The sequence below is a fragment of the Silurus meridionalis genome, chromosome 27 (assembly GCF_014805685.1).
Source record: "Silurus meridionalis isolate SWU-2019-XX chromosome 27, ASM1480568v1, whole genome shotgun sequence".
NCBI lineage: Eukaryota > Metazoa > Chordata > Actinopteri > Siluriformes > Siluridae > Silurus > Silurus meridionalis.
Genome location: NC_060910.1, coordinates 9444941 through 9469547, shown reverse-complemented (window position 1 = coordinate 9469547; position 24607 = coordinate 9444941). Strand labels below are relative to the sequence as shown.

Below are 24607 nucleotides of genomic sequence, written 5' to 3'. Positions count from 1 at the left end.
TCCTTTCACTCTCTTGATGAGCAATGTGGCATCAAGATTTGTGACGATAGAGCAATGGTTGTGCCACTGAGGTGCTAATATCTAATAAGTGTATGAAGTAGTGCGTGAAGTACCTAAAGAATTTATAGGAAACAGAGGACAATTGTTTAACCAGAGCCCTAGATTTTCTTAATGTCATTTTTCAGCGTGTACGTAATCTCTTCCCCACCCTTACAAGTACTCACACTCCCACACACACACACACACACACACACACACACACACACACACACACACACACACACACACACACATGTTGGCGTTCATTTCACTTAGTCAATAACGTTCTCCTTTCCCACACCAGTGACATTAAATCCAGACTCAAGCTTGAACTGTGTGTATGTGCATCAAAGCACATTGTTTGTTAAAATAAGCGACTAGAAGGAACTGGAAAAGTTTATACAAGTTTTAATAGACTGTGTGTGCAATGGTTACTTGACCTCACTCCATTTCACATTGGGCTTTCACTTGTTTCTAGGGAAACCAAATTGGGCTTGGTTAACAGAAAACTTAACTCATTTCTATTTAGATTAATGTCTTCAGCCATGTATCACTGTATTGTGACTATCTTACTAAATAATTCATTTAGGACTAATGCGAATTCTTCAGTGATGAATATTCTTAGAAAAGGTTTCCACAAAAGTCGATATTCTATTTTTTTAGTTGAGTTTCAGTTCAGCAGGATTTTTAAATAGGTCATTGTTTTACAAACCTACCTAAGTCACTTTCACTGGAGGTCACACAGAGAAGCCCTATTTAAACAGCATGAGAAAGTGCTTTATTATCACTCTTCACCCTTTATTCTTCTGTCCACCTTTCATTTCCTCAACTAGATTTACTTCTGTTTGTCAGTCATACTCACGGTTATCAGAACAGACTTGGAGATAATGGATAGAACTGCCACTATGGCTCCCAAATTAACAGGGCTTGCTGACCTCTGCCCTTGTGTGGGGGCTCTATCTTTTCAACAGAGGCTAATTTAGATTACTCGTCTCCTGCTAGGCAAGGCGCTCATCCAGAATGACAGCCTGCTGTGATAAGTATTGGTCCCCAGGGGTCACCCTAAAACAGGACATTGTGACCTGCTTGCTTGTTTGGTCTATTTTAGGTCACTCACAGGTCCATTTGGTTTGAAATCCTGTTCTGAATTTACATAGTGGCTAGTGAATTTTCTTATTCATTATGATGCCATAACAACTTATTTTTTCCCAAAAAAGAGTGCTGAAAGCTTAAATACTCTTTAACTGGAACAGACCGATGTCTGGCATTTTTATTTTTTGGAAAGGATCAGAATGCCTAGCACCTTACATCAGATATAACTAGAGAGAAAGGGGGAAGGTACTGTACTTAATACATAACAGCTGGAGTGTTGGCTACAAGCCATGTCATATTACAGCAGCGAGACTTCCATATGCATAAACATTGGAGAAGATGTACAAGTGATTATTTGAAAACATTACAAGATCTTGTATTTCATGTAATTTCATGTTCAGTCAAATGTGGTCAGTCGTTTTAAGTAGCAGAGGAAGAAAAGTTAAATAGCTAAAAATAGGGACCAAGTATGTCTTATTCGAATCTGTCAAAAAAATTTTATATTTAAAAAATGCATTTTATTCTCATAATTTTAAACATGCCATAAGATGCCAGCATTGTATATTTTTGGTCTTTTCACATGCCTTGCCACAAGTGGTAATGTGGTGAAGACAAATATGGGTTTTGGTTTGAGTGAATACATTATTCAAAAGTGTGGTTAGGTGAGTTGTTAAAGCCCCTTATCCAAAACCATTAACATAGTAATCAGTTTCACACCATCTTCAATACTAAAAACCCTCTAATTTCATACATGTTGGATTATGCAGGTTTGTCTGAATGTTTCAAAGATAAGTTGGCAAAAGCATAAAGCATCATGAGGGAGAGAAAATGAAAGTGGAGCAGAGCCTGGGAAAGGCTTGTATGAAATATATGACCTTGTCTGAAGTACAAGCCTGATTCAGAACGATACTGATACATTATAAAAAAATGTGCTTGTTTTAATTATGGAATTTAAAAATGAGTTTGGATGGATTTCAGAATGCAGAATTTTTTTTTCTTACTGTTGCAAGTTTTTTAGTAAAAATGGCTTTAGTTTAAAACAAGTAAAAAAAAAACCTGAGTTGAAACCTTTAGGTTAAAAAATAGAGCCTTGAGAGTGACTAACACTAAACCTTTTTGGTGTTAATTGGTCTCAAGTTGCTACACCTGACTTTGCTCCTACTTGCAGATTGCAAACACTAAAAATATCATCAGCAAACATAACAGCATTATACCAACTGGCATGGAATTAGAGCATTTGGAGTATTTTCTATTCTATCTAAGTAATTTATATTTAAAGCATTATGGACTAAGAATTCTAAGAAGCCTCATTTGCAGTTTGTCTATTTAAATTATATAATATAATTAGAAGTTAATATGGGGAAACATGCTAATAATTATACTTTTAACAGATATCAGAGCTACAACAAGTAAAGTACAGAAATTCAGGTAAAAAGGTTTTGCATGGGTGGTGAGGAAAAATTAGCTAACTCAACTTGGAGGTATTTCAGGCTGAAGAGGTTATTAGTAAATGAGCTGCATGGAAGTGTGACAGAGGATGACAGAAGGGTTGGATGACAGAAGGCACTGTAAGCAGTATTGAATTTGGGAAAATTGGGGTTTCTTGGGGATTGTAGCACATATTCCAATGAGGTAAATTTAAGCAAGAATTATGTAAGGAAGATAACATTTTGAGCAAAGTATCTAAACAACACCAAACCTTCAGTTGTATAACACTTTACTAGAGTTCACTTTTTCTATTATTTAAGTTTTAAAACATTACAGAGGGCCCAAATCCACACATGCAACTTATCAACTACTTTGAATGATGACATTATAGAACTAAAATTCTTTTAATCAGTAGGCTGTTTTATACCACAGTGTATGGAATACAGCTGTACCAATTCATAGGTTTGAATAAATTGCACTTTTAATATTTTATTGTTTTAGTTGTTTGACAAATACAGTGGAACCCGCTTATCTCGCCCTCGGTTATCTGGACAACCCTATTAAGTCGACGTTTTTGAAGTGGAACCGCCAAATTCTCGCTTTGTCTCAGCATTTTTTATCGGTTATGTCGATTCTTTTATGTCGCCGAATATCTTGAGCACAAGGGGGGAAAAATTTGCCATTTAACGTCGGTTATCTCGGTGCAGCCGCAGAATAACTCACGGAGGTGGCGGAAAAATCAAGCCTTACAGATGCTACAGGTGTTGTATTGTATACTGGTGAATCTCTGCTGTTAGTTAGTGCACATATGCCTTTTGTTGTTAAATGTTATGCGATGAGCGGAGGCGGCAGCGCAGCGGCGGGCGTGGGATGAGCAGCAAAAGCATAGAATGAACCAGGATCGGGGGGGATCCGCGGTGCGCTTTGGGAAGAAAAGAGCAGCCGTTGAGAGAGTGCCGGTGGGAAGGCACGTACCGGGATACGCATGCTCGATAACAACGACCGCCGTGAACCAACATATACCAACAATAACGGACAGTGAGAGTGTGGAAGTTTAAATAGGAGCGGGTGATGATGCTAAACGAGCACCATATGTGCGCGATTGAAGCCGGGAGCTTCAGAGAAAGCGGCCGAGAAAGCACCTGGCACGCTGAAGGGGGCCGAAGGGGGCGTGGAAGGTGGATTCCTGACAGATAAACATGTACTGTATGTATTTTTATAGCATGCCTTCATCAAACAAATCGTGGCAACGCTGTTGTGTAAAAAACCCTTCAAAAACACGTGCATGCACATTGTCATTTATTAACGCACATCATGTACATAAAGAAATTTCAAGCACGTTAATATATTGCCGCCATTTTGATTTTCGTTTATCTCGATCATCGGTTACCTCGATGCTTTTTGGCGACCCCCTAGGACATCGACATAACCGGGTTCCACTGTACTTTGTGATCAAAGCCTAAATATACAGCGACCAAGCATAATATGACATTATAACATTATGACATTATAACATCATGGAAACTGTTAGTGGATGTGATATATTAAGCAGCAAGTGAACATTTTGTCCTCAAAGTTGATGTGTTAAAAGCAGGAAAAATGGGTAAGTGTAAGGATTAGTGCAAGTTTGACAAGAGCCAAATTGTGAGGCCAAGACGACTGGGTCTTAAGTATCTCCAAAACCGCAGCTCATTTTGGATGGATTGAGAAATCGTGTTAGCTGTTTTTAAAGCTGTAACTACGTATTAAAAGCTTCCTGGGAAGGTCCTTATGACAGAGGATATGCTGTTATAGGAAAAAAATTATCCACTTTGGGGTGGTAACATACAACCCTGTTTTAGATTAGAACATCCCATGTTGTTGTCTTCCTTACTCATTAGTCATCAGTCCTGGGGCACATACAGTGATGAATAATAAAAATGCACAGTAAAATTTCATAACAATTATATAACAGAGGAACAAATCTATTAACAGTTCTAAGTTTTTGTGACATTTACAGCATATCAGAAAATATTTTTATGTGTTTAACTTTAGGTTATGAACACACAACTTGGGTGGATGTTAAATTTGATGTCGTCAGCACAACATCACCCTCTCTAGCCTCTTCAACCACAGCCCAGACTGCTTTCTCTGAGTCCTTCCTGGAGCCAAAGAAATCCATTTACTCACAGACCACCATAGATGACTCTGAGAACCAGCCCCCAACAGATTCTCCTTTCATGTTTTCCACCAGCATGGCCCCATCAAGCAGCTCTGACTCAACAAGTAGCCAACATTTAACAGAGGATTTAGAAGTCGATGACTCAGTAACCTCTCCTGTAGACAAGAATATGTTACAAACTCAAGATTTTGAAATATCAACAACAGCTGGTCCTTCTGTCCCTAAAATTCCATTGGACAAATTAGAAGTTAATGAAGTAATTGAAATAGGTACAAATCCACCTGATGTTTTATTCTCAGCCGCTCGCAGCACAGAGCCAATGTTTGCACTGGGGAAAACAGAGGAATCTATTCTGGAAAAGGATAAAATAGATACACCTTCTATACTAATAGTGGAACCCGCAACCTTAATCAGCATTCCCGTTAAACAGTCTAGTACCACAAAAGATGACTCAATTATGCCTAGCATCACTACCGTAACTGAGACGAGCCCTACAGAGGAAACTCAATCAACTCAAGGCTCTGAATTTGTCATGGCTGAACCTCCATCCATACAAACAACTGCCACAGATGGACTTTCCATGGCAGTTAGTACTGATGCAAGTTTAACATTCACGACTTATACAGTACAACAATCTACAACACATTTTGATGATACCACACCGGAGTCATCCAAATCATCCATACCGATGAAGCTAGCAACTACTGTGCTCAATGAAATCCTAACTGATTCAGTTATATCAACCAAATCAGTTTCGGGTACCCCAAAACCCACAGTTGAAGGTGTGACAAACATCAAGGACACAGAACACATCTCATCGACACATTCTCCTGAAAGAAGCACCAAAAATTGTACTGATCTGTCGTCTGTCCATGTGATCATCATTACCGTTCAGCAAAATGAATCAGGTATGTCTCTTCCTATTTTTTCTTTGTTACCAATATATGTATTTACATTTAATTTGTTGCCAGGAAAACTGATATTATGCTTTTTTCCAATCAACTCTACACAGTTTTAAATTAGTGTCTAGTTTGCTTTCAGTGGTTAGTATGTTTTAATCACACAAATTAGAGATTCAGAAACTGCTGAAAAAAGCCGAACAGTTGATCTGCATATTATGATAAGGCACTGAATATCGGAATTTTCTTCCAAAACGAATTTAAGTGAAATTGACTTACAGAGGTGCTATTTAAGTATTCGAGTCATAAGGTGACTTAAAAAGGCTTGTCTCAGTTTTACCCGATTCTGACTTTGCATATATCAAAAATAATGATTTTATAAAATAATTATTAATATTATTTTTTATTATGTTTTTTTTTACAGAGGACATTGAAGGAAACTGATACATTGCTTATTATTTGCGGCCTGATTTAAAAAAAAAAAAATGCATATAGTTCTGAATTATTTTTAAATGACATGTAGCTCCTGAGTCCTCATTCATATCCTATAAACGATGGGCATTTTCTTTTCTTTTCTTATCTTTTCTTTTCTTTTCTTTTAACAAAAAGCACATCATTTTAACCAAAATACTGCCATTGTTTCATTAATTTAACAAATTAAATACAAAATTAACCGCATGATAAAACAGATTCTAACGCTCTCACACATTATGATTTCATGACATTAATTTTAAATCAAGTGGATTCATTATGTTGTGATTACGATTAGCTGTTATGTGATATAAAAATAAAATGCAACATTACAGCAAAATACTAAGTGCTATTTTTTATAAGCTGCTGAATAACGTGTGTAATTATAATAAAGTGTGGAAGTCATACTGTTGCAGCATAATTTCAGTTATCTGTTCATTCAGCAATGTACTAGACTATACACCAAAAGATTCAACTATACAAATTGTCCTTACATGATATTTGAACAAGAAATTGACAAAGCACTGAAATAATCATCTCTCTAAGAGTGATGGTTATTTAGGTGCGTGTTTTGCCAAATTCTTGTTCAAATATCATGTAAGGACAATTTGTATATTTTAATCGTTTTTTTGCATTTTAGGCCAAACACTTTTTTGTTGCTTTTCTGTCAAAAGCAACAAAAAAGTGTTTGGCTTCAATGCAAAAAAATAATAAAAAAGAAAAAGAAAGAAAAAAACTCTGTGTAAAAAAGCACCAGTAGGTGATTTCAATAATCTGAATGTGGAGCCCAGAAAATAGTCATAATCTTCCTTTTTTGTAAAAATTGATGTAAAACTTTCAATTAAACTCTATCTCTAAATATGCTTAAATATATAACAGAGTTTAGAAGTTTTTCTGTCTTCTACTTCAATGTACTGCAGTAATATGACACCTCAACTGTATTTCACTTACATTTTACAGAGCCATGCTCATTCACCTTAATGAACTAATATTAAATCAAATATCTAGGAAATAAGAAAATAAATTTAGGAAGGCATTTATTGTACTCATCAATCCTGTAATGAGGGCTGGTAAAATGGGGGCAGGTATTTTAAAATTCACTGCCATGTAAACACGCTGATTTAATGAGGCCTCATTGGATTTTATGTGAGGATTTGATGAGGTTTTGCCACAGGATTATTTTATAAGTGTGCTTCGTTCCAGCTATTCTAAGATAAATCAAAGTGTTCTTTAGACATGGCACCCGTCTGTTCACACTTAGTGTGAAACCACATTCAGCTACTTTTAAACCCTGCCACAAAGTTGGTTTGCTTGGATGTATGAGCCTTTGGTTAATGTGTACGTACATCTGATTTTTTAGTAATGATTAGGGAGCTTAATTTTTACAGCCTATAAATGGTTTCTATGTAAATAGTTTTTATATTCTTTGAATAATAACTTCAATTTTGTATTATAAATGTACCTTTTTGTACAGAGAGGCAAATGCTATCAGTGTGATGAACTATAGCAAAAAATAAGAAACTTTTAAACTTAAAAGAAGACAGTGTTGTTTTTTCCACTCAGATGTAAGACCAATGCCTGAGATGGTTATTAAAACGTCATATGATATGAAAAATATTTTTAGGTTACTGATCATTTAGACAGGTTTTACGTCTATATAGCTACACTAATAGTTTTAGAAAACCTAACACCTCTAGTTGCCAGCTGTGAATTGCCAGATTTTGCAAAGCTCATGCTGACCAAGATTGGAAGAGACAGCACACAACAGGTTCTTGCTGGTTTGTAGAGACTTGGCAGAGAAAAAAAAACTTGCCACACTATCTGCATAAGCACATATGTCTATTAGAAAAGTGAAGACTGGCCGCCACAACAAGGCTGATGTCACTAAGTCGCAGTCAGATGAACAGTAAGCTTGTGAGGAAATGTGTTTAATGCTATTTATTGGTGATGGCTGGGTGTGCCTGTGACATTGTAATCAGTTCACAAGATTTTTTGTTGTATAAACACCAGGGGAAAATGTTGTCACATCCTGCGCATCATTTTATTACATGCTTAAATCCATTTTAGTGTTGTGGTTATAAATGGGTTGGTGCCAGTAACTCTGAAACTTTTCTCTGAGGATTTTCTCTTTATATTATTCAAGCTTCTGGTTTCACATCAGCTGACTGAACAAAATAGCTCTTTCCGATATATATGATTATTGCTTAGTTAGAAGCATAAATATTTCTAAACATAAGAGGTAGAAAATTAATTTAGGTCCTAAAAGGTGACTGCACAATTGCTTCACCAGTTTTTAATATAACATTAATTACTATACAGATTGGATAACAACAGAAACATCATTGCTGTTTCTGTCATAGTTTAGATAAGAAGACAGAATTTTGAACTATTTGTATATCTGTAACTTTTGCTCTGGTTTTAATTATAGTTTAGATTATTAATGAAAGAAAAATTTTAATTACCGATTTTTTTTATATTACTCATCAGACTTTGTATAAAGTGAGTAAAACTTAAACAGGATACAGCTATGCGGATAATCATAAGGGATAATCCTGCTCAGTACCTGACTAGTGACTCTGGGATTTTAAGTCACAACCTTCCAACCAGTATGCTGATGCTTGCTGTGTTGGAGATAACCAGAAGAGACATTTTTTAATTAAAGTAAACTACATAGCTGGTATTTTTTTGAGAGCTTTTTCAGTAAAAAGCAAAATTCTTAAAATATTCATTGGCACCATGTGAATAAATTACTACCACTGAAAGCTAAACTTTCATGGACAGGGATATGTGACACAAACACAGTGTGACTGTGCAAACAATGCCTAAAAACCATCTGTAAAAAGTAATTTTATTATATTTATATTTGAAATGTGTTTGATTAGGTTATTTAGAAAGACAAAAGCAGATTTAATATATTATTTTCACACAGAAACAGCAGATTCTCAGTGTTACTGTATAGAAGGAGGCATCACACTTTTATCAGTATTGAATTTGTACAGCCAAGATAGACCCATAATTAGTGATGTTCATTTTTTTGTCATTTCATAAAATCTGTCATAAAATGTGTAAAAACCAGATTATGTTGAATCATTGTGTTTGATTATATATTCCTTAGCTGGTTTACAAAATACTGGAAATAAGTGATATTTAAAGATTTAATATATACATTTCTTTTTCTATAGCTGAGCTGGCCCCTCTGATACCCCAGTCTCCTATTATTCCTGAGGTTCCCGATGAGCGAATTCCCTCCCCTGTGGATGGTGAGCCTATATGGGATAGCAAAGAATCTACCTCTGACTTCCCTCCTGTGACTACCAGCAGTGTAGAACTCAGTTTCGTAAATGGCAAACAAGAGGTGAGCATTGAGCCTGAGAAGTCTTATGCAGAGAAAGAGGCAAGAGGAGATGTGTTTGAAAGTGTGTCCTCTACACTTCAAAACCTCACACAAACAGAAGAAAAAATAGAGACAGTGTCCAGTTTTGATTACTCATTAGTAGACAATGGTGCAACACAACATGTGCCACTTGAGTCAAACCAAGATATTACCCAGCCAATGCCCATTTTCCTCAGCACAATGGAGCCAACTTATCTTCAAGACAAAGATCAAAACCTTGTAGAGTCCATTCCTCCGACATCTCTAATCCAAGATCCTGAAGAAGAGGTTCTCATGGAGGAGGGAATAATACCATATACAGGCTTTACAGATGAAAGAAGCTTCTCACCAAAACCACCTCAGCCATCTGAACTTCCAGGAAATGCAACTGCAGCAACTATTTCAGATGTTCTACCTTCTAAGCCAGAAGAAACAACTGAGGAAACCTCCCCTCCATTGGAAGAAGGGTCTGGGCAGGAAAAGGCTACCATTGAAGTAGTACAAGTGACACAGAAAAGTACAACCTTGCAACCAACAAAAAGTATACTCTCTGGAATCAATGTGTATGCTTTTACTACAAAGTCTCCTATTTCTGCCACACACCAGACAGATAATATGTTGACCAGTGACACCACTGAAAATCAATCTGTTTCAAAAAGCCCAATTATGGTTACATCTTCCCCAGCCTCAAAAAGCATTACTTCAACAAAATCCTCAATTACAGTTGAAGAGGGATCAGGTATTGAAACCCATGATTTTATTATTACAATACCTACATTACAACTTACTTCGACAAATGATGCTGATGCCACAACACCACACAGTGCACCAATGCCAGAAAACGTGGTGATCCAAACAGAAGAAACAATATTAGCAACGCCATCGCATGCTTCCTCAGAAATAATATTTCCCAGACAAGAAGAAGAAGGTTCAGGCGAGATGTCTGTATCTACTGAGGAGAAAACAATTAAAGATGTGCAATCTGGTACACAATCTGTAACTTTTGAATTTTCTGAAGCTGATGGCTCTGGAGATCAGCCGAATTTGCTGTCGACTACAGAATTTTCAACATTTTCCCCTTTGCATACTACAACCAGTATTGCCTCTGAAAAAGTCTCCTCAACAGAGAGTTCAACAATGCAGAGTGAAGCAAAACAGAGTTTTTTTACTACTACCACAAGAACTTTTACAGTTGACCAATCCATCTCAATAGAGTCTAGCTCAGCTGATATAGGCACGACACCAGAGAGTGTTAAATTCAACCAAAGCACAACTGACACAATGGCTGAAACTAGTTATTATAAAACAGAGTCACCTTTCAGTACAGATTCTAAAGAATCACATACTGGTTTAGCTCCAACCCAAAAAATACCACAGTCAGAGGGTTCTGGCGAAGAAAGTGGAGAGTTTGAAGATGGCGTTTCTGGTGATTTCTTTAATACAGCTGTTGAGTCTATGCCACCTTCACAGCTATCATCTACAAATGATGTATTTACAACAGATATACCAAAACACACAACTGTTATGGAAGTATCATCAGATCTTGCCCACTCAACAATGACAAGTGCCTTTACTGTTGGTGAAGGTTCTGGGGACCAGATTGAAGACCACCTTTACACTGTATCTGTCACCTCACCAACATCTGTTACAACATCTGCAGTTAGTGAGAGCTACACCATAACTAGCAGTTCTGTAATTGCTGACCATTTCTCGTCAAGTCCATCTCACGTTGAGAGTACACGCAATGCCACATATTTAACCTCAAGCACAGAGCCGTCCATAATTGAAGAATCTGCTGACAATATATCAAAAACAACTGAAGCAAGTAAAGAATATTCTATAAGAACTGAGGAAGCAGAAATTAGCTACGCAAAGAGCACATTAGATTACTCAGATGTCGAAACATCTACACTTTCCACAAAGTTAACCGCATCTGCTTCACAAATTTCTTCAAGCCCAGCACAAACAGAAACAATGTCTTCTTTTTTGGAGTCTGGTAGTGGTGACACAGAGGACACTACTATTGAATCTGAAGGAGTTGATGATGATGGGTCTGGTGATCTAGTATCCACTTTTCTTGAGTCATTTCCACCTTCTGTCACTCCTACACTAGAACATGTACTGACGACTTCTGTGGCAGGGATGCCATTTGAGGGGACACTAGGTTATGTTGAAGGATCAGATACGGCAACAACTGAAGTAAATACTGAATTTTCTGTGAAGACAGAGGAGGCTGAAACCAGTGAGAATAAGACCACACTAGATCAGCAAAGTGTTCAGACATCTACTCAGTATGCATCATATAACCCTGAATTAACTTCAACAATGTCTAGCACAATTCAAAAAGAAGCTATTTCTATATCTTTGTATGCTGGTAGTGGCGACATGGAGGATTCTACATTGGAAGGCACTGAAGAGGGAAGCACTGAAGATGAGGGTTCTGGTGCTTTTATTGAATCTGCTGCTCCTTCACAAGGTCCATCAACTGATATTACAACAGAAAAACCAGAAACTCTAATAGACTTTGGTATTAAAGACCTACCATTGGTTGTTACCACTTCAACTTTCAAAGATTCAGTTGCCTTAACAAATGAAGATAGTTTAGGCAAACAGCCAACTGTAACGACTCTTCCAGTGATGCTGGGAACAGGGACATTGAAATCTTTTACAGAAGATGGAGGATCAGGGGATGAAATGCAAGTTACTACCAGTAACGAATTGCAAAGTGTTACTATAGAAACAACTATACAAACATCCACCCAAAGTGCAGCAAATGTTCAATTGCCTCACAATGTAGAAACTTCTACACAAGATTCCCCAAACACTAGTTTGCCTACAGAGAGTTCATATACTACACTTGTGAATGAGGTCAGTGTCCAAACCTCACCTGAGTCAGCAGTGACAGGAACAGATATACAGACTCCAGTTCTCTCTGTCATATACCAAGATGGTAAAGATAAAGAAGTCACAACATCTGGCAGTGAGATCATATCTAGCAAAATTGCCACAAAGCTTTATGATACCCAATCAATCACAAGCCCTGTTATCACATTCATAGATGAAATAAAAGATGATGATCTTTTCTCAGCAGTTACAGACAGCATGGGAGACCATAGCACCAAAACAGAATTTATTACTAAAGATAATATAATCATTGATGCAGATACTGTTCCAGAGTTGGAACCATCATCACCATTTTCTTCCACAATCATCACAGAAGAAGCAGCTGGCATAACAGCTGTCACCATGACACCACAATCCTCCAGCATACTAACAGAAGAATCAGAAGGCTCTGGGACAGACACTCCTGTGTTACCATCTTTAGATCTAAACCTGCCTACTAAATCATTCTTGGAAGAGACAACAGCTAAAGACATAGATTTAAGTGGCTCAGTAAAGGAAGAGGAAACAGAAACAAAAACAACATTGTCTGTAAAAATTCCTGATGAAAGATTTACGGCTCAAACCCCATCCACACCTGCTCAAACAACCCAGTATACCAACACTGGAACATCTCATCCTAGTGACACAACCGCACATATTACCTATAGCACAAATCAGCCTACATTTACCACCACTGGTTCTGTCTACACAAGTCAGCAAAGTCACATCATCACTAAACCCATCCATACAACCACAAGTCAACCTAAAACTAGCTTACATGTGACCTCTATCCCATCACATACACATACACTGCCCCAATCATCAGATTCTATTTTGACAGCTGTTTCAACTGATGATTTTTCAGGTGACAGTGTTTCTGTAGAGGACTCAGTAACGAAAACTGTAACAGTAGATGTTGATTCTGCTTTACGCGAAGCTGTATTTGCAACCCCTGGATATAATGCAGATAAGAGCACAGACTCTAAACAATCAGGATTCATTTCTTTTACCCGAGAAAGTGGCACAGAGGAAGGCTCAGGTCTCACATCAGAACATATAGTGTCAAGTGGATCAGATTTCACTGAGACAACAACTGATGAGGAAACAACAACAATAATTGCACGTGATAGGTTTGAAGAGCATAGTGTAACTACCGCAGCAACTACCGATTCATTAATTACTAGTACTGTACAGTTCCTCCAGTCATCCATAGCACCTCTTGTAGACCTTCCAGCAAAGGAGCAAGTCTCAACTGTAATTTCTTCAAAGATGTCATCTCCAACAACCCAAAGCCCACAGCTAGCAGACACACTTGTCTTGGAATCAGTAGCAGATACCACAAAGATTCCAGGCATTATTACCCATTCAGCCATTGATGCAGTGTCAGATTATGAGAGCAGCACCAATCCTCTTGTAGAAAGCAAACCAGATTTGGTTTATACTGTTGCCCCTGAAATAGAGGTTACCGAACCTACAAACAAGGATCTTGAGAGTAATACGAGTGCTAGAACTACTACACAATTTGACAGCACAGTACAACCATCCACTAAATTTGGGGCATATGAAATAGTTCAAACACAAACAGATGAAGTAAAAGATAACACAACACCAGAGACAAAGATATCAAGTCCATTATTACCAGAGGAAAGCTCAGGTGATGTGATTTCTGAAATCCTGATTGAAGATTCTACAGCTACCACTTTTATAATGTTGACAGATCACACAGATTTTTCCACCACTCAAGCACGATCTAAAGAACCTGATAGTACAACCTACGCACCCCAGATACTCAAAACAGCAAGTTTCCAACCTGAAGCCGTGTTTGAAGTGGCACTTACATCCCAGCCTACTAAAGATACCCCAGCAGCAGAAAATTTGTTAACAACAACTATTTCCATCATGTCTATGTCCACATCAGAAAACGACAAGTATATTGAAGATGATACATCTGAAACTCCTTTTGTAGAATCCAAACCAGATTGGACTAATTATGAGGCTGAAAACGAGACTCCCCTTGAAAGCACTCCAGTATATGAGAGTAAGACTGTGTCCACTACAGAGAGCTTTACCAGCAAAGAAGATGTAGCTGCTGTCGTTGCATCTGTAGATAAGGAGGTGTCAAAAGAACAAGACACAGTTGGTCAAGTTGGGGAATCTTCAAATGAAATTCCCCAGAGTACAGACTACACATCATCACCTGACGAAATTCAAACACATACTGCAAAAACAGCTTCTCTTACAGATATGCCAGATACACCTAGACTCGATCCAGGATACACAATTTTGGAAGAGTCTTTGGATATTGGAGGTATGACATTAATTTGAATCCCAAATTATCAGTAGTTCTCAGATCACATGCTTATGTGCTGCTATTTCACAACCTAATCATATGCATTTTCTCTTTTTTAAATGACAGGTAACCAGTCATGCTCTGATAATGAATGTAAGAATGGTGGATCATGTTTACAAAGGGGTAATGTCCAGATTTGCAGCTGCCTACCCGGATACACTGGTGACCAATGTGAAATAGGTATCCACAAACAGACAATGATTTTCTTTTTAACTTAAACCATTAATAAGAATGGCTTATTTAAGGATTTTTCCTGAATGACAGTAGTGTACATTTTTGCCCTTTCATTATTTAGATATTGATGAGTGCCATTCCAACCCTTGTCATAATGGTGGTACCTGTGTGGATGGGATCAACTGTTTTTCTTGTGTATGCCTACCAAGCTACAGAGGATCTGTCTGCGAGGAAGGTAAAGATATACTTTTTTGGGGATGATTCATACTTAGGAAAACGTGACTAATAACATGCAGTTGATGGCCATCTATTTTCCATAGAGTTTATTCAATTATTCCTAATAAGGCAGATGCTAATGTTATAAGGCAGATGCTAATGTCTAGGTTCAGACAATGTTATATTAACAGTCCATGTAACACACCCTGGGTGCTGAAATTGTACAGAGGTGATTCATTCTGGGTGTCTAAATGCTTACATACAGCTGCTCATGATTCTATGACTTCTTCCTATCCAGAAATGAAACAGAATTTAAGCCAAGGTGGACTAATCAGTGTGGCTAGAAATAATTATTATTAGATAAATGCAAATAATTAGAATGCCCTTTGTAACGACATTGTTTTTCTTTTTAATTAGAACTTAAATATGCCTTTAAAACTAATTTTGTTATAATTATACTTGTATATTATTGCAAGCATTGCCCAATTAAAATTCATGGGTTCTCCCTCAATGTCTTTCCTTAAAAGGCCATTTCAATGATTAACTGCAGGTAATTAGTGTTTCTGCCAGGGTAAATTCATGCCATTTCAAATAAGTTAGGAAACAGTGCAGCACAGGGCTGGTCAAGAAACATCCACAGTGATTTATTGCCTATGGCCCATTTGCAAATGTGAAAAAAGTGACATGTTCACAGTTTATATTCATGACTCACTTGGTGCAATGTTTTGAACATCTGTTTCTGTAGAAACTCTGTATACAAAGATAGCAAAATAGCCTCACGGGCATTTGAAATGTTCAATAAGTTGTTTTCCAGTGTCTAGTCATATTTTTAGCAAAACAATTCTGTGTGAACAGACTTATTTGGAACAGAAATCTCTTCCAGCTACAGTTAAAGTGCAAGTGCTAAGCTTGCTTTTACAGATCTCATTTAATGTAGTGGGGTAGAGGGTACTACTGGGATGACAGAGAGATAAAATCACAAGGCCTTAGGAAAAGCAATAAAGATCCAAATGTTAGCAGATGAAACATAGCCAGGTTCACATAGTAAGCATTCACTACTACTCTCTTTTAAATACATTTAAGTTAGGGACAATTAACTGCTTAAGCCAAACGTTTGTGTATATTATTTGTATTTTGTCTTCGCAGACACAGAAATATGCAGTTATGGGTGGCATAAGTTTCAAGGCCATTGCTACAAGTATTTCCCTCACAGACGCACGTGGGATGTGGCAGAGCGCGAATGTCGTCTTGTGGGTGGTCACCTTACCAGTATTCTGTCCCATGAAGAACAACAGTTTGTAAATGGTAAGTTTGAAGGGTCTAACTTGTTAGCATTGTTCATATGTAATATTACTACTAAATTAGTATTATTGATTCTACACAGTCAATAAAGAATAGCTAATAAGGAATGCACATACAATCATACATTTTAAATGGCAATTTACATTTTACTATTTCAATTGTAGCATTTATCCAAAGTGGCAAATAAATGCCCAGGCAGTGTGAATAATGTGATCATCTACAACTACATAGTTAAGACGGTATTTTTTGATTATATAAACAAGAAAAAGCACACGCTTTTTTAGTAAACAGGATATGTGAGGAATAGAAATCTTAGGCCTGAGAAACAGGAAGTTAGATGTCTAGGCTAATAAAAATTGCCCTTACTTTTAAAGACTGTCCAAGCACGCCTAACAGGCCAAAATAATAAAGCTGCATGTGTATTTTCTTTTCTTGCAGGCCTTGGCCATGACTACCAGTGGATTGGACTGAACGATAAGATGTTTGAAAACGATTTCCGTTGGTCAGATGGCAGATTTTTGGTAAGTGTTTCAGCAATAATTTATACATTCTTCTTGTCAGATGGCATGCAGTATAAAGTCTACAAACAATCCCATGATATAAATAAATAAATACACTTCGAGAATTTAGATAGTTTCCTTGAGATATCGATATCTGGTTCTAAAATGAGTTATGATAACTGCAGATAACTGGAGTTTAACTTGAAAATTGTAACACAAATAAAACTATATATTTTAGTTTGACTTTTTTTATACAGAGATGCAAAAAGCTCTTCTGTTGCTTTCAGTGGTATTCGTGCAGCAGACAGGAAAGTGGCTAATTGCTGGTTAGGGTTGTTTAGTGCTGATTGGACAATCACTTCAAAGATACAGCATGTATTCTGAAGCTGAAGAAAAGAGAGAAAGCCTTGGGGGGCTGGAGATAAGTGGTCTGCTCGTCGCTAGAAAGATTCCCTCCCAGCTGAGAGATTAAAATAAACCTGTGAATGAAGCAGGGAGGCATATGCTGACAGGTGTGGACAGGTAACAACTCTCCTCAGGAAATAGAGAGGAACCAGCCATACAGATGGGTAGCACCTGGGACTAGATAAGTGAAGGACACCGCCCAGGGGTGCTGTAAATATATGTTGTAATGGGGGTTGTATGCTGTTAGTGGTGTACTCTAACATGCATGTGTTTGTAAGTAGTCCTCATGTATGGTGTGCTTGTATATACATGAGAAGAGAAAGGGAAGTGAATAGGCAATTTGATTGTGTGAATTAGGATGCCATTAAACTTGTCCTAAGGGTTTGATTGTTGCATTACTAAATGTCTGCAGGAAGCAGTGGGTAGCCTGTGGAATTGGACGAAGCTAATAACAGGACACATGGAAAATTGGTCCATGCTGCTTTGAAATGCTAGTTGTAATCCAGAATGTTGCTGAACGATGGCAGGCGTGAGCAGAGCACACACAGATGGGGCTCGTTCCATATGGTTTAGCTGAAACACACTGACGAAAAGCACAGCTCAGCTGCTCAGGCCAAGTGGCTCATAGTGGTTACGTAGTGTTTATTATTGTTGGATAAGTGGACAGAGAACTTCCAAGTGCATAAAGTTTGTATGTTTCTGTTGACTGACTAGCATAAGCTGTAAGTAACCATTTGAAATATTTTCCCAGAAACATTTATGACACCATAACTTATAGACATGAATTGCACAGTTGCATAGTTATTATGGAAGAGGTGAACATCAAATTATAATACGGTCCTTTTTTGCCTGTTTCTTCTCTAGCTGGTTTAAATTATTCCAGTCTTTAGAGAACCATAGTCAGTGCCATCATTTTTAGACAGTGAGCTATTTGTGGGAAACAATGACAGCAAGGAAACTGATTAAAGCTTGCAGAGTTCAAAGCTGTCCAAGGCAATACTGCCTGATCCTACTCATAATCTTGTATCTGTTGCTGTGTGTGTGGTTTGTCGTCTGCTAACTGTGGCCACCTGGTTGTGAAAGAACACAGAGAGCAGTTGATCAGTGATGAGTTTTGAATCCAGACCGCCTCAGCTGGATCTGAATAAACCCCTTTCTTGTTCTTTTTCTTAAAGAAATTGCATTAATTATGCAGTAAGAAGGTACACAGCGCCCCCATAAGGACTTTGATCTGTACTTTTACATATGGTATATAGACTTTGCTAAGAATTGTTGTTCTTTTTCCCCTCATTTTAACATTAGTTCAATCAATCTCACGGATATTCTGATGATATTTTCGTCCCTATTAAAATCCATGTGCTGTACAGGACCTTAAATAACCTTTGCATGCGCCCTATAATTTGCATTTGGCTTATTTATGCTGCCAGCACACTTTACTCTTTGCCAGTATTGTCTCTGAAATATCGCATATTTCTAAAAATTCGAACTGTGCATAGTTTTATGCTTTTAAAATAAGGTCTGTGTCTGCAAATGCACATTGCTTTTTACTTTTTTTTCAAAGTCCTTGTCTGTGTTTTGTTACAGTGCGAGATAGACAGCGCCACCATGTGGTCTCTGTTGTGTAATACTACTACAGGGTTTTTGTGCCTTATTGTTTGTGCCATACCCGGTTTATAGTTTTAGTCATTCATAACCTTCCTAATACTCTGTGTCAGCTAATGAACCATAAGAGAGATGAATACGTCAGCATGCAGTCTATTACTAAGTGTATCACTATATAATTCAAATGATGCAAGAATGAAACGGTCCTCGACTGCTGTAATGATAATCGTTTTACTCTCAGTGGTGTTTTCAGAACAGTACACTTGGCTTGTTCACTTATATGAGATAATGGGACGTAATTGACGCTTTTTAACATGATAAATGTATTTTCACTGCTTTACCAGGCTCAAGTAGCACTATGTGTATTGAGGCAGTTATTGTTGCCGTATAAGCATAATAATAAAACCTAGTTGCTTCATTTTTTTTCCTTTTTAACACGAGGGCACAATGTCAGCATTCTATTTGGGCAATATATGTAATAAATACATGTAAATATTCGCAAGAACTCACCAATTATAATATTTAGAATCACAGTACTCTTTTACTTTTCCTGTAGCAATATGAGAACTGGAGACCCAACCAGCCAGATAGCTTCTTCTCTAATGGAGAGGACTGTGTGGTAATGATTTGGCATGAGGATGGACAGTGGAATGATGTCCCTTGTAACTACCACCTCACCTATAGCTGCAAGAAAGGCACAGGTAAGGATTTTGCTTTCATGGTATCATGTTATGGGTAGTATCCCTATCACATGGCATTTTACATTTGATTGCAAAATAGACAAATTGTTTATCCATTGATATACGAGAGAGTGCTAAAAATGCATGTACTCTTTTTTCATTTCGCAATATTTTTTCCAATGTCATGCTAAAATGATTTTGGATTTATAAATAATCACTGTTTCCATGGTGCTTGCATTTTTTAGCATCTTATGACAGGATACTAAACAACAACATATTGACACTTTAACAAGAAGCTTACAGTTTTGGTTCATTTTGGAACATCAGATTAGTCCTACATGTTCTTTTGCAAGTCAAGTAAGCTTTTATTATTATTTCAACCATATACAGTACAGTGCACAGTGAAATGAAACAGCACTCCACCAGGACCAAGGTACTATGTAAGACAACATAAATGAAAAAAACAAAAACATGATTTACAGAATTACAGAAAACAAACTAGGACACTATATAAAGTGCACGTGTGTGACATTTTCTGCAAAGAACAACATGAGACACTGAGACAGTAAACACACTGCAGCACCGGCCAGTACAATACAGTACAGCAGGCGAAAATATTCCACCAGCAACACTGTTAATGGTGTTTCTCTCCCTTCTCTTTTTCCTGCTAATAGTGTCATGCAGGCAGCCACCTGTGGTGCCAAATGCTCGCACCTTTGGGCAGATGCGTCTTCACTATGAAATCAACTCACTAGTGAGATACCAGTGTATGGACGGCTTCATCCAGAGGCACCTTCCCACCATTCGCTGCAAAAGAGATGGCTCCTGGGATCTGCCCAAAATTTCTTGCATGAATCGTAAGTCTTCTTGTGTACTAAACCTTTTAAAAAGTCTCATTAAAATGCTGAAAAGATGAAGAATATAAAGTACAACATATTGAAGACAATACATCTGAAAAGTAAAGGATTATCAGAAAAATAGAAATAATCCAAAAAGCCAGCATCTTTTCATTTCTTGACTATTTTTTTCAACTGCCAAACCGAGCCATACCTTATATCAGATGATACATACCTTCTACTTTCATGTCTCCCCAAAGACAGCTGTGAATAGCTGTGACATTTTCAGTATTCGGACTAGCGATCTCCTGATAATAGGCAGACATTCATGTCTCGACCTTCCCAAGCTAAATTTTGCAGTTTTGAATAGACCCCAGAGGGACTAGTTAGTTAGCATGATTTATTGTCAATACACAGTATGAATCTGTTACATTTCAATTTATTTTAATGTTTTTCTCACATTTCAAGCTAAACGTAATAAGGCAGTTGATTTAGTTTGGATTATAAAAAGGTTTCAGTTTAGAGTTCCACACAATGATGTTATTAATGACCTTACAAACGTTTTCTTACAAACTGTGAACTAAAATGTTCCCCAATTTATTTTCTAGCCTCCAATTTCCAGAGACAATACAGCCAGAGGTACCGCCCCTTTAGAAATTATGGCAGTCATCGGAAAAGGTCTGCCGAGGAGCCTGCCAGTTCCCCCCAGAAACACCATCACCATGCCTTCAAGGACAACAAAACCAAACAATAGGCCTTCCTACAATCATACTGTCTCACTGACTGTGATTTCTTTTTTAACAACATGCAAAGGACATCTGATTTAAACTAAGAAACGTGTGGAAATAGAAAATGGACAAAAATGGATAAAAGACAAGCAGCTTGAGTAGATATTGGAATCAACACAGTGCCTTTCCAGTATTTCACGACTAAACGAAGAGTGTTCTCAAGTGCTTTTCAGTTGGCCACTGAAAAAAAGGACTGTTACTGTTTTTGCTGGATGACTGACTGATCTTTGCTAGTCAATTATATGTTAGTAAATCTGTGTTTTCTTTTTTCAGATCACAAAATGCCTTCTTTGAGCAGTATATACTAATGTAACTTTGCAACACAAAGAACTTGAGAAGATGGTAGAAAGTCAGTAGGATTTAATGGACTTTGAGCCACAAAATATTCCAGCACATGTTATTGGACATTTTTATATGGATGCTGTATGTCGAAGCTATTTCTACATGGGATTCCAGAAATTCTGAAGAACAAGAGCTACTAATAAGCACAACATATGGGAGTTGAGACAAATCCAAAAGAGTGAAGGAGGAAAAGAAACAACGACAATCCAATAATTGATGAGTATTCTGTACATAATAGTGCAGAAACTACAGGGAAAGGTGGCGCGAGCTTCGATAATTTGTCCAAAAAAGAATTTGTTATAATAATGCATCCCAAAGAACAATTAGGTGCCTAGTTTGAAAAACAAGCGAGAAATCTGAAACCATATTGTGTATTTGGTCTTCCTGTATCTACATCTCGTTTAATCCCTAAATTTTCAAATTCCTAAATTTTCATCTGTAACTTTTCATGTTGTCTTTGGTAAAATGTCAAACTACTTTTAAGAGAATGTACTTTGTGAATTGCTCAACATGACTTGAACCACATGCTTATTTAACAGCGTGCAGGTCATTTATTTTCCAAGCTGCTCCTAATCTTCTCCTGGTTGTAGCTAATATACAACACACTGGATGTAATATGACCTGCATGCACAGATGCATTGTTTTAGAGCCCACCAGATCCATGAGGTGTCACTTATAATTGTTAAGGATATTTTCTATTTAAACAAAGAGAAACAAAATAATATGACATTTGGGGTGTTTCAATGGGTCAACAAAGACCAGTATCTATCAAAATCAAACCTTTCTACATGGAATGTCTCAATACAACTCAACAATCCATCCATTTGTTCATCCCAAGCATTGTTTTTATTTTTATTTTTTAATGCATTTTTGTTGTTTTGTCAGTTGTGTTGTATCCAAAAGTGCACATATCATTTTTTATATTTAAAGTATAACATTTTTATTGTATAATGTGAATGTCTGGGTTGTGTGTGGAAAAAAAAAAGACTTGCAAGAAAAGTTACTTTTTATACTTGCAATGTGTCACCAAAGAGACAAAGTTTATTCCTTCCTAGTTTGGTCTTCTTGTGTCATAACATTGAAGTGGTATAAAAGTAATTTTTAATATAAGTTGTAATATAAATATAATTATTAAGATACTATAATTATAGGAAAATAATGGCTGATTTCAATGTTATAATGCAAAAAAGTAGTAATACATTTTGACCAGAAGATGGAGTGATAAATTTATGCTACAAGCACACAAATACTAAGCTTGTATACTTATTTAACATATTATGCACGGTTTTATATTTTTCATATTACGCTCCATTATTAAACAACAAACAGCACGTAAATAATAATCCTTAACACTAAACCCTTCAACCTACTTCTTTTCATATCCATTTTTTAAATAATATTAATATTTTTATACTTTTTCCATTTCTGAAGATACAATATATGACCAAAATTGTGGACACATGACCACCACATGCATATGTGGGCTTTTCCAAAACTTGTCTCTGCAAACTTGAAATCACACAGTGGTGTAGAATGTGTTCAATCCCACTAAACACCTTGCGCGATGGGAAAGAACATTGACTGCACCCCAGGCCTCTTCACTCAACATGAGCTAAATGGAAGCATTTCCCCATAGTCATACTACAAAATGTAGTGGAACGCCTTCCTAGAAGTCTGGAGTTTATATAACAGCATAAGGGAAAATACAGCTGTAATTTGAAGTTCAAGGAATACATTTAGGTGTTTTTTCAGTCCAGATACTTTTGGCAATGAAGTGTCAAAGGCATGCATGTTTAAATTAGCTCAATTCTTAAATAAGGAACGATTTCACAATTTCTATTTCATTTGAATTAAAACATGGTTTTAATATGAATGATAAACAGTAAATAAGCAAGCAAGTCAAGGACATAAATGAGTATAAAATTAGCATTTAGTAACTGACAATAAAAGGTTGATTCAAGTCCAAGAATTAGGAATTATTAGTTCTGTCAAATAAGGTTTGCAGAAGCCTAGCTCTCTATCACAGACAAATTGCTTTGTCAGCTGTCCAAACAAGGTCTGTAAAGATGGACTGATTTTGTAGACACGTTTCCCCACTGGACCTCCACATGGACCTAGGTCGAAAAGGGCACAAACCTGAGATACGTGATGTCCCTGACGAACCATAAATATAAACACCAAAGATGATAAACTGTGGACTGAAAGACAGTTTATCTTCTGTTTAATGGCTGCAAGAACCAGAACACAAGCCCCAGAAGGAACTGTGTGGCTATTTCTTTTGTCCACTTTCCTAGGGTGCAGGCTAAAATCAGAAGGTAAGGGCTACTATGAAATATGCCCAGTCAACAAATATGCAGCAGCAAAGTCTGTTGGGATTGTGAAACAGGCAAGCAAGCAACCACTGCAAGAATAGGTAATAGTAGGACGAAGAAAATGCAGCCTTAAAGGATTTATTTATTTGTTTCATTTTAAAAGTCCATACAAATGCAGTCACTTATGCTGATATATGCAAGAATATACTAAAACCACAATATCATCTAGGTTTCACCATATTGTGTTTGCACTGTAATTTTATTCCGAAATATTCTTTACCATGCTTGGCAAAACACTGAAACTGAATTGACCCTACACACACTATAAATAATATATATAATTTATATATATATATATATATATATATATATATATATATATATATATATATATATATATATATATATATATACATATATATATATATATATGTATATATATATATATATATATATATATATATATATATATATACACATATATATATATATAAGCAACCAAAAATCTTCCAAGCACATTAGCATAAAGTGTACTAAGCTCTAGAACTAGACTGGAGGGCTGAACACTATTTTGGCAAAAGATTTTTCCTCAAAAAAGTTGGAGAGATCTGACGTCAATTTCAAATCTAATAAAGATGTTCGGTTGGTTCGAGATCTGTTGACTGCGAGGGCCATAGCTTACGATTTGCATAATTTTCATTACCAACCATTCAAAACTGCAGTGGGTGGGGGTGGAGTCATCGTAGCAAAGAGT

General features: G+C 36.9%; 1 protein-coding gene across 1 annotated transcript in view; it reads left to right on the top strand.

The window, feature by feature from the left end:
- vcana (versican a) overlaps positions 1–22595 on the top strand; it is a 28538-nt gene extending 5943 nt beyond the window's left edge. The window contains exons 7-15 of the mRNA XM_046841802.1: positions 4594–5628; positions 9273–14654; positions 14763–14876; positions 14992–15105; positions 16233–16391; positions 16827–16909; positions 19452–19596; positions 20250–20432; positions 21020–22595. Of these exons, the coding sequence (XP_046697758.1) occupies positions 4594–5628; positions 9273–14654; positions 14763–14876; positions 14992–15105; positions 16233–16391; positions 16827–16909; positions 19452–19596; positions 20250–20432; positions 21020–21165 (7361 nt within the window). The 3' untranslated portion in view covers positions 21166–22595. The remainder of the gene's footprint in view (positions 1–4593; positions 5629–9272; positions 14655–14762; positions 14877–14991; positions 15106–16232; positions 16392–16826; positions 16910–19451; positions 19597–20249; positions 20433–21019) is intronic.
- The last annotated feature ends 2012 nt before the right edge of the window (positions 22596–24607 follow it).